General features: G+C 39.4%; 1 protein-coding gene across 5 annotated transcripts in view; it reads left to right on the forward strand.

The window, feature by feature from the left end:
• Positions 1 to 16,763, forward strand: part of doc2b (double C2-like domains, beta) — a 250,966-nt gene that overhangs the window by 158,732 nt on the left and 75,471 nt on the right. For all 5 annotated transcript variants that reach the window (XM_047379277.1, XM_047379279.1, XM_047379275.1 and 2 more), the window contains one exon: positions 15,305 to 15,379. In XM_047379277.1, the coding sequence (XP_047235233.1) occupies positions 15,305 to 15,379 (75 nt within the window). The remainder of the gene's footprint in view (positions 1 to 15,304; positions 15,380 to 16,763) is intronic.

Here is a 16,763-nt window from a genome sequence, read left to right on the forward strand (position 1 = left end):
TCTGGTTTAGTGGTTTCCAGTCATTATTAGGGTCGGGGTCACATCAGTGGTGAGGTCTTAAAATGATCTCCAGATATTAAAATAAAAATTTCAACTCTTTCTAACAGCATATTTTTGGTCCACAATAGAGTGAAAAAGTAACCATGAATGAATGGTACAGTGGTTCTCGAGTCAGTGTATGTCGTATAATGAGCTTCTTAGAAAATCTTCTTCAGGGTCAAAGCTTTCTGTCCTTGTTTCTGTGGATCCAAAGCTGAAAAGGTCTATTTTCCGGTGTCCGTGACCTTTTCACTGATATAACTTGCCCATGCGCATTAATGCACTTTTTTGCAGCACTAGTGGCCTTTATTTTTGTTATTTTTTAAAAGTAGGCCAGCAAGAAGTGGGCGGAGAGAGGTCATAGGTCTCTGGGACCAGGAATCGAACCCGGCGCGGCTGCGTCGTGGACTGAGGCCTCCGTATGTGGGTCGCACTCTGTCGCTACGCTACGCGCCACTTCCCAACATTAATGCATTTTAATACCTGCATAAATTCACTATTCTGAACTGTGAAAAGTTACATGTCAATTTTAGCCTTTAAATTGGTGCATATGTATCTATTTCCTGATATCTGATCCAACAATGTTTTTAGTATTGGGCCTGATACCAACATTGGATCAGATCGGTCCTAACTCTAGCTTCTCCTTAACATTTTGTTTGTTAATTATAAAAAACAAATTTATCAAGTTGAAATGCTTCCAACAACTTAATGCCGCTCATAAAGACTCATTGAATGTGTTTGTGTTTAATTCTGATCAAAGTATGAAACCATTTAAAATGTTTCCACAAATTCATTAGAAGTCCAGAGGTTCTTGATCTCTGCATGCTGAAGATTTTAAATACTGTGTAAAATTGTTAAATGTGCTTTATGAGCCCAAACCAGAACAGCTTTTATTTCTTCTTTAATAACATCATTTTGACTCAAACCTGGTGACTTCCAGATTTTAACTTCTTTTGTGATGTGTACTTTTGATTCTACATTGCTGTTTGCTACAGACTACCTGCTTTTATTAAACAAATTTGCATAAATTTGAAATTCCACATCAGCTGCATGCTTGGAATAATCAGAGTATTTAGCCACCAATCAACTCAAGGAGGCAGGTTAAAATTTGCTCCTGAAAACCTAAAAATCAGTCACATGACGTTTTTCTCAACACAAAGTGGAGCTGTACCTTTCACTTTCTTTCTGTGTTCTTTCCACCAAGCTATGACTTCATCTGAATGATGGTGGTAATTATTTCCTCCCAGAAGATGAGCTCAACTTCATTTTACAGCATTTTTGTCATGCTGCTATTTAGCTGAGATGTTATGAAAGAGCACGCAGGAGTTAGCGTGTGGATCCACTCACATCTGGCTTTTGCAGGGGTCATTTTTCCTCCAACCCTTCGTAATTATGATCAACAGAGTATTCACAGTGTTCTCTTGCAATCAGCGGTGTGACACAGCTGCCTGTTCATCCCAGGCCAACCCCATGTAATGTCTTCCATCTCTGTGGCAGTTCAGGTGTTTGCTGAAGGCAACAATAGCAGCAGATGAAAGCAGCACTTTAACCTCCCCGATTACCTCTCATGGTGCTGCTACTTATATTGGTGGAAAACACAAAACAACAAAAAAATCAACATTTCATTGCTCGAGGAATTTCATAACTATTACATAAAAAGAACTTGCAGGACATATAAGACTTGAGTTGTATGTTTTATTTTATTTCTGAAGTAAAAAAAGAAAAGTTCTAGATGTTCATATTCCAGGTGAAACCAACATAAAATCTGTATATTTTTCAGCTTTGGTATTTACAGACTGAATTGTTTTGATAAAATAAAATAAGAAGAAATATTGAGAAAGGCTCACAGTGAACACAGAGATAGTGGTTATAAAACTGTATTTGTAATGCATTTCCTTTATTCCCATAAGGTGCTGAGTCCGTCTCTCTTGACCATGCCTTATTGTATTGTGGACCTTTCTCTCTAGGCATGCTGCTTTTTAATGACCATGTACAGTACTAATTTCCTTCTGTTTTCTTCTGCCTAAGATGTTCAGTAAAATGTTGTGTTTGAAGAAAAGTCCAGAATAGGAGGTTTGGTTTTTTAGCCTCAATATCAGCAAGGTTTCTAGGAGGAACATGGAAAAAGATTTCACTTGCCAGGTATGCAAGTTACAAGATTAGTTACCAACGACTAATAGTTTAAAATGTCTCCTACTTATCTATTGTTTACATAACTGTTACTTATTGAGATACGGTGGTCTCATTGAATAAACTTGATAACATTGGTGTGAATCTCAGTAAACTGTATACATCAGCCCAAACATGCTGAATACTAGACTTAAAAATATGTTAGGAATGCCTTGTTTCTTCATCCATTAATATTTGTGTAAATGGGCATGTTTCAATGCAATATGAAGATATGCATGTTTAAATAAATATTGTTCCAGTATCTGATACCATAGCATGAACAGTGCTATCTCTAGCTAAGCCAGACCGCCTCAAATGTTTTGGACATGCCAAACTACTCAAAGATGTCATAGACATTGACTAGTGAATTGCACGGACTATCTCATCATTGCACCTGGTACTTATTGGGCTTTATTAGGCTGCAAGTGAACATTTGTCCAGAAGGTTTTTATGTTTGAAGGAGAAACATGGGCAAGTGTAAGGATATGAGCCAAACTGCTGCTCTTGCGGGGTGTTCCAGGTCTGCTGTGGTCCGTATCTATCAAACATGGTTCAGACAGATGAACTGCTGTGGCTCAATTTGTTTACCTGGGGAAAATATTGCACCAGGATGCACCATGAGATAGTTGTGCTGGAAGTCGGTTAAATGCAATTTATTTTGAAAGTTCCAGAAAAGTCTGTACCGGAGTTTTCATGTTGCAATCCATGGCTGTGGTCCCAACACTAGTGTGATGCGTGGATATTTTGAGAGTGCCAGATACCACAGTACACCTTGAGAGGTATAGGGGAATTGATTGCTTGATGGATCTTGGTTGCTTTGGTAGCTAAATGGTGACCAACCCATGTTTGGCAGGTGGGAAAAACGTTATGCCTAATTGGTGTTTACTGCACATATGCTCTTCTGATACAAAATGTTCTAGCATTTGTCTAGTAATAATGCCACCTAATACCATGCTACACTACGCAGATGCTGTCTAGACTGATGAAGATTAGGTCACTGCAGCTTGCCAAATGACTGACGTTTACAACATGGAAGGGTAGTTGGACCTGTCTTTTGATTAATTTAACTAATAATTATCTGACTACTTGGGGCACGTATACACAGTTTATAGAACATTAAACTTTCAGCCTAAGATGGTCAGACGATCATTAAGGACCTAAAAAGAAAAAAAAAACAAGACACAGATGCCGGCGCAACAAGTAACTTGCTCTCTCCTTACCCAGTTACACTCAGTAAATTATATACATAACAGGATGTTAATGATGTTATGAAGTTTCACTAAATATACTTCTCCATGTTTGGATCCACATAAAAACACTTTTAGATACACAAACATATAGCAAAAAAAACAAACCATGTGTCAGCAGCTTTAAGACTCGACAATAGTGGCACAAAGAAAGTTTTTTGGCTCTTTCTGTCACTTTTGTGTTTGTGGCTGAAGGTCATATTAAACATGAAGTCAACTGTGACTTGATGCTAAAAGCAGTCAAATTGCTCGCATCTCTTGCATTTGATGGGTTTGCTGTTGCGCTGACATGATTAGTGCTATTTGCTTTGTGAATTAAATGCTAAGATGAAGAAAAGAGGCAAACTATGGAGCTAATACAGGGTGGAGAACAACGTTACTGGATGCTTTGTTTATGTGACACAAATAACCAAAAACTGTAAAAACATCATCATAGAATGCCTTTCCTGGATTGTTGGCTGCTTTGGCATATTGCTAAAATATAACATGTTATGTAAAGTTCCTGTCTCAAAATAACTGTTAAACAAAACACTCTCCATGAGGGTTACCTTGATTGATCTTAGCAGTTGTGCATAGCATTTAAACAACAAATATTACAGCAAAATCCGGATCCGGGAAAGGCTTTATAAACTAATTTATTTCCGTTTGGAGAGTGACAGCTTATTAGATGTAGTCCTTTCTATTTCCGTGATGCACCAAAATGACATCAAAAAATACCCTGAGAAAGTCTGTCTTTGTTTGGTTATTCTTCTGACTTTGCTTTTCATAATATAGTTGTCTATTTTCTTCAACTGCAGAAGATCAAAATATATCTGAAACCATCAAACAAAATGCAGACATTTTTAATAAATTAAAGAAATTAATGTCACTTTGTTTGAATTTGTGCAGATAGGATGTAAACAGTATTTTCTTATTGGAGAGGAAGTGGAGTGTTTCATTCTGCTTTCAGTCATTTCTGCTGAGTGCTGCGCTGAGAGGCAAACTATTATTTTTAGCCTGCGGGCAAAGACGTATTCAACATTTGTTAGATGTTTTTCCATTTCAGCTTCACTGAAGAAAAAGAACTTAATAGAAATGTAGTGGCAATGATAGCTGTTTACGCTGATGGTGCATCGGTTACCGTTCTCCTGACTAGAACATTTCTAACCTTTAACTGGACCCTTATTTATGTCTTCAGTTCATTTGTTTGTGTGTTGTATTCAGAGTCCAATGCTGAAATAATAATTTGTTTTGGAAATCAATTTCTTCAATTTAATGATGTGCTCTGAATTACTACCAGAACAAATAACTAACTCACATGCTCCGTAACTTTTAAATTAGCAATTCTACAAATGTTACCTGCCCTCAACAACAGAAAATGAAAAAAACAAAATCAGCCTAATTATGATGAAAACAGACTTTTAGGAACCAGACCTGTTTACAAAGAAAACCTGATGGAAATTCTGCACATTAAACAAAACATTCATGTTTCTAATTTACTGGTTGGAATGAAACAGGAAACATAAATAACTGGTGTGATTTTCCAGACAAACTGAATGGATTTTATCTGATTACATGTTAACATGTGTAGATGTTTCTAGACTCTGCTGTATTGTCTACTGCCTCATCTTCTCGCTGAAAAAAACTAATAAAACACCTGCTGAGCATAGGCGCCAGTGTTATTACATACCTGCTGGATTTATTTAAAGGTGTTGAAATCTTGTCCTTTATCTTGACTCTCGTCAAGCTCCTTAAACATTTGCACCTGACCACAAATTCAATTTATTTTGACACACAATGCCATCATTTGCTGATTTTCATGCCTGTGTATATTTTGGGTTACCTTTTTAGCCGCTTTGCTACCCAACAAGAGCAACGCCTTTTATGAATCAAAGTAAACAGAAAAGATTGGCGCTCAAAGCATAAAAGGAATAAGGGAAAATTTTGGTTAACAGGTTGAAAGGCTATCATCTATATGAGTGTGCTAAACCAAGCTAAAGCTTAAGCTAACCTGCTGTTTGAGCTGCTTTTAGATTGAGCTATTGTTGTCTATCTGACAAATTTTTGTAGTTGAATTTATCTCGCTAATTGAGTTATTCTTGTAAACTGACAGAGGTTTGGACTCGGGTCCAGTGATTTAGAAACGGGTCATACTCAAGTCACAAATTTGATGACTTTTGACTCAACTTGTTAAGGATGTTTTTTGCTGCACTAGTGGCCTTTATTTTTCCAGTATTGTTGTTGAAAGTAGGCAGACAGGAAATGGCAGTGAAGAGAGGGGAAAGACATGCGGCAAATGTCACCAGAGCCAGGACTAGAACCCGGGACAGCTGTGTTGAGGACTAAAGCCTCTGTACATTGGTCGTGCACTTAATCCCCTGCACCACAAATGAATAATAATAAACTTTATTCAGATTGCACTTCTTAAAACAAAGTTACAGTGTTTTGCATTGATAGAAACATAAAACATATAAATGCATAATAAAATGCAAAAACAATGTGAAAAGCGAAAAAAAAAGAATAAGAGGGAACTTAAAGAATAAAGCTGATTTATAAAAATGGTTTTCAAGGACAGTTTTAAAACAGGTCTTGGAAGAGGCCTGTCTGATATAAAGTGGCAGAGCAATCCACAAAATCCCTGACCATGAGAGCTCTACAACCTCCTTTTGCCAGCCCTGCTCTAGGAAGAGAACAGTTGGTTGGAGTATCTTAGAGTGCTAGAAGAAGTGTAAGGAGTGAGGAGTTCAGTGAGGTTCACAGGGGCGAAGCCATTCAAAGATTTAGAAATATACAAGATTTTAAAATCAATTCTGAACTTCACTGGGAGACAGTGCAGTGAAGCGTAAATTGGAGAAATATGTTCATATTGGTGGGTTCTGGTGAGGACTCTAGCTGCAGTGTTTTGTGTGCGTTGGAGGCTTTAGAGCTTTTTAAGGCTGGCCAGCAAATAATTACACTAATTAGTATGGCAAGACGCAAAATGATGGATGAGGGAATGAACAACAGTGAAATAATTCAATTCAATTCAGTTTTATTTATATAGCCCCAATTCACAACACATGTTGTCTCAAGGCACTTCACAACATTCAGGTTCATACATTTCAATTAATCCTAATCATTGAACAGTGCAGTCAGAGTTAGCTTTTTATTCAAATTGGATAAAAAGTTTTTCTATCTAAGGAAACCCAGCAGATTGCATCCAGTCAATGACTTGTAGCATTCACTCCTCCTGGATGAGCATGTAGAGACAGTGGACAGTCACTGGCGTTAACTTTGCAGCAATCCCTCATACTGAGCATGCATGTAGCGACAGTGGAGAGGAAAAACTCCCTTTTAACAGGAAGAAACCTCCAGCAGAACCAGGCTCAGTGTGAGCGGCCATCTGCCACAAAGAGAACACAGAAGCACTGATCCAGAAGTACTTTCTATGGGAAGGAAAAGGAAATGTTAATGGATGTAGCTCCTTTAGTTGTTTCATCTAGAAAGAAAGAACAGATAAACTTTGAGCCAGTTTTCAAGGTTAGAGTCTGAAAGAGAGCACATAGAATTAGTTACAATAGAAGCTCAGTCAATCGCCATGTCTAGGAGAGAGAAAGGGTTAAACACTAAAAGACAGGGCTATGTGGATCATCGGTAGAAGGTGAGCATTAAGTTGTTGCCAGCAGAAGCTCGGACGATTCTCCTCTCCAGAAAGGTGTCACAGGCAGACACAGAGCCAGGCCAGGTGTAGCTTCTAGGAAGAGAAAAGAGAGAACAAAGTTAAAAGCTGAAATAACAGCAAATAATGCAAAATTGGAGAGTAGTGTGAGAATGTAGCGAAGAGGGTGAAAGTGGTCGTTATGTCCTCCAGCAGCCAAAGCCTATAGCAGCATAACTACACAGATAGTTTCAGTTCAGATTATTTAGTTAAACGGCGCTTATTTACAACAATGTCGTCTCAAGGAACCCCACAAAGGGTCCCACTGATGGTCTTTGTTATACTAAAAACCACAAGGATTGGGATACCTCTCTCTGTCAGACTGATTATAACCATTGGAAAAGAGAAGAGGTCATACAAGTAGCAGAAATGGAGGGTGTGTTTGCACCTCAACCATAACTGAGCCGGTTTAGGCTAAACCTGACTCCCCCTTACTCCAACCAACTGGGAGGGAAGAAGACGGAGGTAAAAAATAAGGAACATAGCTCAGGATAACCTAAGCCACTCTAACTATAAGCTTTATCAAAAAGGAAAGTTTTAAGCCTAGCCTTAAAAGTAGACAGGGTGTCTGCCTCACGGACTAAAGCTGGGAGCTGGTTCCACAGGAGAGGAGCCTGATAACTAAAGGATCTGCCTCCCATTCTACTTCTAGAGACTCTAGGAACCACCAGTAAACCTGCAGTCTGAGAACGAAGTGCTCTGTTAGGAACGTATGGAACAATCAGATCTCTGATGTATGATGGAGCTAGATCATTAAGGGCTTTAAATAGGTGAAAGATCTGATTTTGGCAATGTCCCTAATTATTAAAGACTTTGAACTTGACTCGGACTTAGAGCCAATACAATTCCTCGAATGAATCAAGTACTTCGATTACTACATTTCCTGAAGGCAAATTATCTGCCTCAAGGCTTCATTAAATTCTGCTTAACTGTGCAGCGCACTGTGTTCTGGCCGGGTGGTTATTTGTGTTGCACAACACTTTCACCTCCTCTAATCACAGCCTACGCTGCCGATACGTGGATGGCAAGTGTGGTTATCAGCTATGAAGGAAGATGGCGAGGGGCTAAAAGAAGCTACGAGAAAACGACTGAAAGTGTCAAAAGTGTGGGATCGTTTAAACTAAGCAGGAAAGAAAACACAGCACAGTGTGTACCATCAGTAACAATATTATTTATGGTATGGTAAACACAGAGGCACAGGTTTAAGCTATGTGCTGTTGTATTGCTTAAATATATTATTTCATACCAATTTATTAAGCACTTTAAAGTAAAATAATGTCCACAAAGTGCTGTACATGTGCAAATGAAAAGAAAATTAAACAAGTAAAAAATAAGGTAAAAATAGAGTCAAACCTCCTAGAAATATAGTATGAAAACTAAAAGTTTTTTATACAGCAGATGTTTAAAAGCAATGATGTTCAGATTGGAGCACTTTCTAGCTATAGAAACAGGTAGCACGAAATTGTGAGCTGAGAGTTTCTAGTGATTGTTGACATCTGTTACATATCCATGGTGTTGTTGAGGTAGTCGATGACTTGCAGGGATGAATAGCCGAGCACTGAGTGGATGACTCATCTGGTGGAGTTATAAGACATCCCTCTGATTTCTTATTAACCACCACCAGACACTACATCAGCTCCTCAAGCTCATCAGTAGACTTATTTTGGCTAAATCCCTGCAGTGTTTGTTAAGGTCATTGCAGAGGCGAGAAATCCCGACTGTGTCTTTTCTGAAAACGCTGATGGTAATGTGTAATATTGATATAAATGTGTTCTGAGCACAGATTCAATTTCTAACACATGTTGTGGTTTGAACTGGAGCCCTTAAAGCCAACATGCGGCTGTTTTTCTACACTGTTACCAAGACGCCGTTCTGTTGGGCTGGTTCTGTGAATCATGACTCAACATTTTGCACCAGTATGCAGAAAGAAACAGGATAATATACATTGCAGAGGTAAAATCTTTAACAGAACCCATAACTAACTTTTACAAAGCCACTTCTTCCTTTTACGCGAGTTTTTTAAATGTGGACAGAGTGAAATGATTTGTTAAAGAAATTAGAAACTTATAAGAGAATTAATCTGAAAGTAAAGAACATTAATATTTATTTTTCTTATTTTCTTCTGACATGATAAACACCAGGACTAACATCCTGGTTGATCCCGTTAGAAGTGGACCACTTTAAGCACGGCCGTGTTTAAAATGTGACTGATCAGATCTGCAGAGCCTACTTCACGCACATGTCTGTTACGTCACACAAACATCAGAAGATCAATGCTGATGCTTCTAGTTAGAGCTTCAGACGTGAACTAAACGCTGTGATCACATTACACCAGTGCTGGCCTCTGTTCGTTTCAGGATCCAGTTTAGGAGTTTGTTGCTTGTTTTTAAGAGTCGTGAAGGTATGAAAACATCATATTTGTCTGAGCTGTTGTGCCTCTGTGCTCCATCCAGAGCTTGAAGGCCCACATACCGACTGTTGTCAGACATTCCCTGATCACGGATCAAAGCAGAGGTCTCTCCAAACCTGTGGATCAACCTGCCTACAGACTGTTGATCATTTTAAGGCTCTGTTAAAAACTCACTTTTACACTTTGGGTTTTTATTGTAGTTAAACAGATTAGTTTAGCTTGTCATACTTATTTGATCTATTTTACTTTCTTGTGTTTTATTGCTTTCATTCTTCTTTTAATACTAACTGTGTAGTGATGATTTAAACCTTGTTCAGCACTTTGGTCAACTATTCTTGTTTTAAATGCTATAAAAATAAACTTTGACATGACTTGTGTCATGTGTTTGTGTGTTTGTTTATTTCACGGTCTGGTCTTTGTTTTCCCTCTGTTTATCACACCTGTTTTAGTCTTCCCTGATTGTCTGGTCTCGTCTCTCATTGGTTCCCCCTGCTGTTCTGTTTTGTATATATGCCTTGTTGTTTTCATTTTTCCCCGGCTGGATCCTCGTCTTAGATGTCCTTGTCTTACCCTCGTCTTTGTCCTCGTTCCTGTTTACGTCTGGTGGCTCTCTGTTCGGGTCTGGTTTAGTCTTGTAAGTTCCTGGTTTCCCTGCCTGGCTCTGTGAGTAAGGAAATATTAAAGTCTATACTTACCTTACAATACAATTTTATTTGTAAAACACTTTAAAAACAACACTGTTGACCAAATGCTGTACGGCCAAAATAAAATACAAAAGATAAAACACATAAAATTCATAAAATAATAAATCAAATAAACACAGTCTAAGCTTGGTCGCCTCTCAACTTCCTCTTTGACTTCGGGACTAACACCAGTGACTGATCTGCCGACCTGAGAGAGCGTGAGGGAACGTACGGCTGGAGCAGGTTGGACAGATACTGTGGGGCAAGACCATGCTGACATTTAAAAAGAAATAAAACAGCTTTAAAATCAATCTGGAAACGAATCAGAAACCAGTGTAATAACACCGAAACTGGACTAATATGCTCTTTGTTTTCTGGTACCAGTTAAAAGCTGGGCAGCAGCATTTTGAACCAACTGGAGTCGAGTGAGAGACAACTGGCTCAGCCTGACATGAAGTTCACTGCAGTAGTCAAAACGAGTTGAGATGAAAGCATGGATTAAGATCTGAAAGTGATGCCTTGACAGAAATGGTTGAATCATATTCAGTTTCATATGAAATGTATTTACACAAACAATTATAATCTTAATAATTTTACCCCAATGAGACTTAACCATCTTCAGAAAGTTTAAATGCATTGAGTTGCTGCCATTTGACTTGTAGATTTGCTATTTTTGTAAACAAGCAACTAAACAGGTGTACCTGATAAAGAGGCCAGTGGGTGTAGTCACGTTTTCCTTTTTCTTTTTAATATCATAACTCAAAATTGTATAAGAAACATTTCAAAATAACCACCAATAAATACAGCTGAGCATGCTGCCGTTGTCAGACTAAAGAAAAATTTATTTCCCATTCATTGTTACTGAATAAATTATTCAACGCCATAAGTGAACCCAGGGTTTTCACTGGTATTTTTTTTACAGCTTGTGCATAATAAGTGACAAATTAGCAGTTATGAAAATAATATTTAGTAGAAGTCTTAAATCCTTGACTCTTTTTGAAATGCCAACCGTTACAGATTAGGAAATTCCTCTTAAAATGTTAATTCAGATACAGAACTCACATTTAAAAAGTATTTCAGGAATTCTGCATTTTAAAGGTCATTTTAGTTAGAGGATTAATCACTCTGAATGTATAAAGCACTTTATGTCTCAGTGGTAAGACTGAGAAAAATAACACTATTAACTGACAGTTGGGATTTAATGGAAACGTGGTTTTTAACACAAAAATGTTTAATGTTTAACAAGAAAAAGAACATGTTCTGTTTTGTGGATGAGCCAAACCCACAGTGATGGATTAACACAGGACAGGCTGAATGATGGTGGTTTCAAAGATGACCAGCAGCTCCTGTGGAAAGGAGAACTGGGACAACAGTTTTGGGGTGACAGACCGTTGTAGTACAGATCTTTCAGAAAGTCATAGAATAACATGTTCACTGTTGGGACATCACAATACTAAGCATTCCTGGGAAAGTTGTTCAGATCTTCTCCCATTCAGACTTGCTGAGGTAATTGTGGGAGATGATTCTCCAGTTGATATGTATTCTGTGAATCCGGAGAATACAGGCCAGACCTTTAAGTCTGGCCTGTATTCTCAACCATTTTATGGTTGGAGTTCTCAACCATAAAATGAAGCACTGCATCTTAGTGGCATACAGCTGTTGCACCTTCACATCCACAGGAGACAGCTGAGTGGCCATGGGCATCTACAGGTCCTTCTCAAAAAATTAGCATATTGTGATAAAGTTCATTATTTTCCATAATGTCATGATGAAAATTTAACATTCATATATTTTAGATTCATTGCACACTAACTGAAATATTTCAGGTCTTTTATTGTCTTAACACGGATGATTTTGGCATACAGCTCATGAAAACCCAAAATTCCTATCTCACAAAATTAGCATATCATTAAAAGGGTCCCTAAACGAGCTATGAACCTAATCATCTGAACAACGAGTTAAATCTAAACACCTGCAAAAGATTCCTGAGGCCTTTAAAACTCCCAGCCTGGTTCATCACTCAAAACCCCAATCATGGGTAAGACTGCCGACCTGACTGCTGTCCAGAAGGCCACTATTGACACCCTCAAGCAAGAGGGTAAGACACAGAAAGAAATTTCTGAACGAATAGGCTGTTCCCAGAGTGCTGTATCAAGGCACCTCAGTGGGAAGTCTGTGGGAAGGAAAAAGTGTGTCAGAAAACGCTGCACAATGAGAAGAGGTGACCGGACCCTGAAGAAGATTGTGAAGAAGGGCCGATTCCAGACCTTGGGGGACCTGCGGAAGCAGTGGACTGAGTCTGGAGTAGAAACATCCAGAGCCACCGTGCACAGGCGTGTGCAGGAAATGGGCTACAGGTGCCGCATTCCCCAGTCCTGGGCTACAGAGAAGCAGCACTGGACTGTTGCTCAGTGGTCCAAAGTACTTTTTTCGGATGAAAGCAAATTCTGCATGTCATTCGGAAATCAAGGTGCCAGAGTCTGGAGGAAGACTGGGGAGAAGGAAATGCCAAAATGCCAGAAGTCCAGTGTCAAGTACCCACAGTCAGTGATGGTCTGGGGTGCCGTGTCAGCTGCTGGTGTTGGTCCACTGTGTTTTATCAAGGGCAGGGTCAATGCAGCTAGCTATCAGGAGATTTTGGAGCACTTCATGCTTCCATCTGCTGAAAAGCTTTATGGAGATGAAGATTTCATTTTTCAGCACGACCTGGCACCTGCTCACAGTGCCAAAACCACTGGTAAATGGTTTACTGACCATGGTATCACTGTGCTCAATTGGCCTGCCAACTCTCCTGACCTGAACCCCATAGAGAATCTGTGGGATATTGTGAAGAGAACGTTGAGAGACTCAAGACCCAACACTCTGGATGAGCTAAAGGCCGCTATCGAAGCATCCTGGGCCTCCATAAGACTTCACCAGTGCCACAGGCTGATTGCCTCCATGCCACGCCGCATTGAAACAGTCATTTCTGCAAAAGGATTCCCGACCAAGTATTGATTGCATAACTGTACATGATTATTTGAAGGTTGACGTTTTTTTGTATTAAAAACACTTTTCTTTTATTGGTTGGATGAAATATGCTAATTTTGTGAGATAGGAATTTTGGGTTTTCATGAGCTGTATGTCAAAATCATCCGTATTAAGACAATAAAAGACCTGAAATATTTCAGTTAGTGTGCAATGAATCTAAAATACATGAATGTTAAATTTTCATCATTACATTATAGAAAATAATGAACTTTATAACAATATGCTAATTTTTTGAGAAGGACCTGTACATAGGATGTCTTCTGACTATCTTTCTTTGGGGGTTGTCCAGTTTGTTCTGCTGAAAGTAGAAAGCTTTTTTAAGATATTTTTTTAGCACTAGAGGCCTTTATTTTGGATAGTCGGTAGACAGGAAAGGGGCAAAGAGAGGGGGAGACATTCGGCAAAAGTCACCGGGTCCGGGACTCGAACCCGGCAAGGCCACTTTGAGGACTATAGCCTCTATATGTGGTTGCGCGCTAACCCCTACACCACCAGCACCTCTAGAAAGCAGGACATTTTAACACATCACCATGGGGTGGGGCGTCAGTTGGGGTTAATCCTGTAACTGATGGGTTGCCGGGATACCCTTGCTCCGACCGTCTCAGTTGTTGTGTCCTTGGGCAAGAGACTTCACCTGCCTTGCCTGCTGATGGTGGTCAGAGGGCCCGGTGGCGCGATTGTATGGCAGCCTCACTTCTGTCAGTCTGCCCCAGGGCAGATGTGGCTAGGATGTAGCCTACCACTGTCAGCGTGTGAATGTGTGGATGACAAATTGTAGTGTAAAGCGCTACAAAAGTGCAACTATTTACCACCATGCTCCACTGTGGGACTGGCATGTTTAGGTTGATGTGCAGGGTTCGTTCTCCGCCACACATAGCATTTGACTCATCCACAAAGTTCCGTTTTGTCCAATCTGACCAGGGTGCCTTCTTCAACGTGTTTCTATATGTCTGATGGCAGGCTCTAAACAGGTCTGCTTATGTTTTTCATTCAGCATCCCACCACTCTTCCATGAAGACCATATTTGTGGAGCGTATGACTAATACTTGTTGTGTCTCCCACCTGAGCTGTGGATTGTTGTTACCATGGTCTCCTTACCCAGCCTGTCACAGTTTAATGTTCAGATGATGGACTGAACAGAGCTCTGTGAGAGGCTCAAAGCCTTGGGCTCTAAACTTCTCCACAACTTCACCCCTGACCTGTCTGCTGTGTTCTTTGGTCAAACCTCTGAGGCCTTCACTGAACAGCTAGATTACTAATTAGGTGACTTCTGAAGGCATGTTTACACTGGACCTCATCTAAGGGTATCATTGTAAAGGGTGCATATAAATCCCATTGAAATACATTGAATTCTGGTTTATAACATGACAAAATGTGAAAGCTAAAGGTACATAAATACTTTTGCAAGGAATGCATTGTTAAATAAACTAATTAAACATCTCCAGTCCAACTGTTACCTCAAAATGCATCAAGACCATGAACCTCCACCTTAGGTGGTCAAAGATAAAGAGACAAAAACCTTATGGGAACATTTTCTCACTCAGGTTTTTATCTAAACAATTCCCTCTGCAGCACTTCAGGTTCTTTCACATCACTCAGTCGGTACCTGCCCCGTTATGGTCATTGTATGATTGACCTTTACATCCTCATCTCTGCTGGAGTCTTATTGATTTGCTCTTAAAGAGAATGCTAAACCTGTTTTGGGTTTGCTCCATTATTACCTCAGTGTTCCTCAGGGCCTTCCAGAGTATTTATAATGCTAGTTTTCCTCCTCTACAACATATCAGATCCATAAAACTTGTACTAGGGGGTCCATACAGAAGCAGTACCCTGTTAATAAGCACAATGTCCTGGTTACTGTGGTTAGCTGCCAGATTCTAAATACCTACAACATTAACATGCATATGGCGGTTCGGATAGGTAAAGACTCTCATTAACTTCCTTCTGCCTCTGCTGATAGAAAATGTATGATAGATAGAAATCGTATGTCAGTTTTCTGAGATTTGAATATGCATAAATTCCTCAATAGCTTTCTCTTTTACCTCCATAGGGGCTCAAACCGATGGACCACAACGGGCTCTCAGATCCTTATGTCAAACTGCACCTACTGCCTGGCGCCAGCAAGGTGAGTTTCATAAAAATTGATTTAAAGAAAATCCACATTGTTTGAATTCATTTTTAATGTCCGTAATAATCATCCCAGTTTTTAATGGTTTGTTTTGAGAAACTTTGGATAACGGTTTGATCCCAGGAACAGTTGGACTGCTAGCTATCTGCAGCCTATCAGTCATTCATTGAGAGGATCTTTGGATCCATTCTGTTTTTGTTCTGGGTGAATCACATTGAGGGTTGAACTGGGGATGATACTGTAGGGATTCTGGTTCAGTCTGAAAAAATTTTTGATCTGAAGATTTGGCATCTTCTAACATGCAAAAAATGATTGGAACAACAAATTTGGCAAAACACTGCAAAAATGCACGACAACGCAGTACTGTGCAAAAGTTTTAAGCCATGATGAATGTCTTAATATTTATTCTCAGCAGCCAGGTGTTGGCTGCTTAACTGGTCTTAATAATTGTTCGTCAGTCTTTCCAAAGGACTTTCATGGTTCTTCATTGTTCTTTGGCTGCTTTTTCACCCATTTTCAGGCCAGTCCAAATAACTCACCACTTTAAGATGAACAAATATTTTCTTAGAAAACTGGTGGTGGTTTAACACTAGTGCTTAGTACTGTATGTAACCGGCCACCTCGTCACACCCCCAAACCACCAATAAAGCTCTGCATTGTGTAATGAAGACGGCTCAGGAGTTCCAGGTCAGCCTAACTGATGCACAGAAAGGAATCAAACAGTTCAGCAGCACAAAACAAACACCCAGCCGACATCAGTTCACCTTCCTCCATAACTGCCATGAACTTTTATCACAGTTTTCAACATTAAATGCTAATATAAATAACCATGTTACATATTTTAAATCGAGACAAAACAAATAACAATAAAAGAAACACATACCACCAGCTGACCTCTGTGATTAATAACTGAAATGCATAACAACTTGCATATTGTGAAAATAAAATATATAAAACTTCAGAAATGAACAAGAAAGTTCAATAAAAAAAACATAAATAACAACATACCTGCACAGAATGGAATCAAACAGTTCAGCAGCACGAAACAAACACCCAGCTGACATCAGTTCACCTGCCCATGACAAAGGAACCACATAAAAAAACCTGCAGCACCACGCGGGAAGAGAAGTCGGCTTGATCGCATGTGCTACCACACTATGACCTAACACTCGACAAGATTGTTCCATTTTCCGCTGAACTATATATATAAAAAATGAAATGAACATCTTACAAACATGTTAGCTGAAAGACTGTAAAACATTTTGTCCTCTACACCTACTTTTAGACCACAAATCAACAAAAGCTCCGCGGGAAACTCACCTTCCTCCATAACAGCCATGAACGGTCTGGTGAAGGAGAAGGTGACATCACAGGTCACGAC

The sequence above is a fragment of the Girardinichthys multiradiatus genome, chromosome 11 (assembly GCF_021462225.1).
Source record: "Girardinichthys multiradiatus isolate DD_20200921_A chromosome 11, DD_fGirMul_XY1, whole genome shotgun sequence".
Taxonomy (NCBI): Eukaryota; Metazoa; Chordata; class Actinopteri; order Cyprinodontiformes; family Goodeidae; genus Girardinichthys; species Girardinichthys multiradiatus.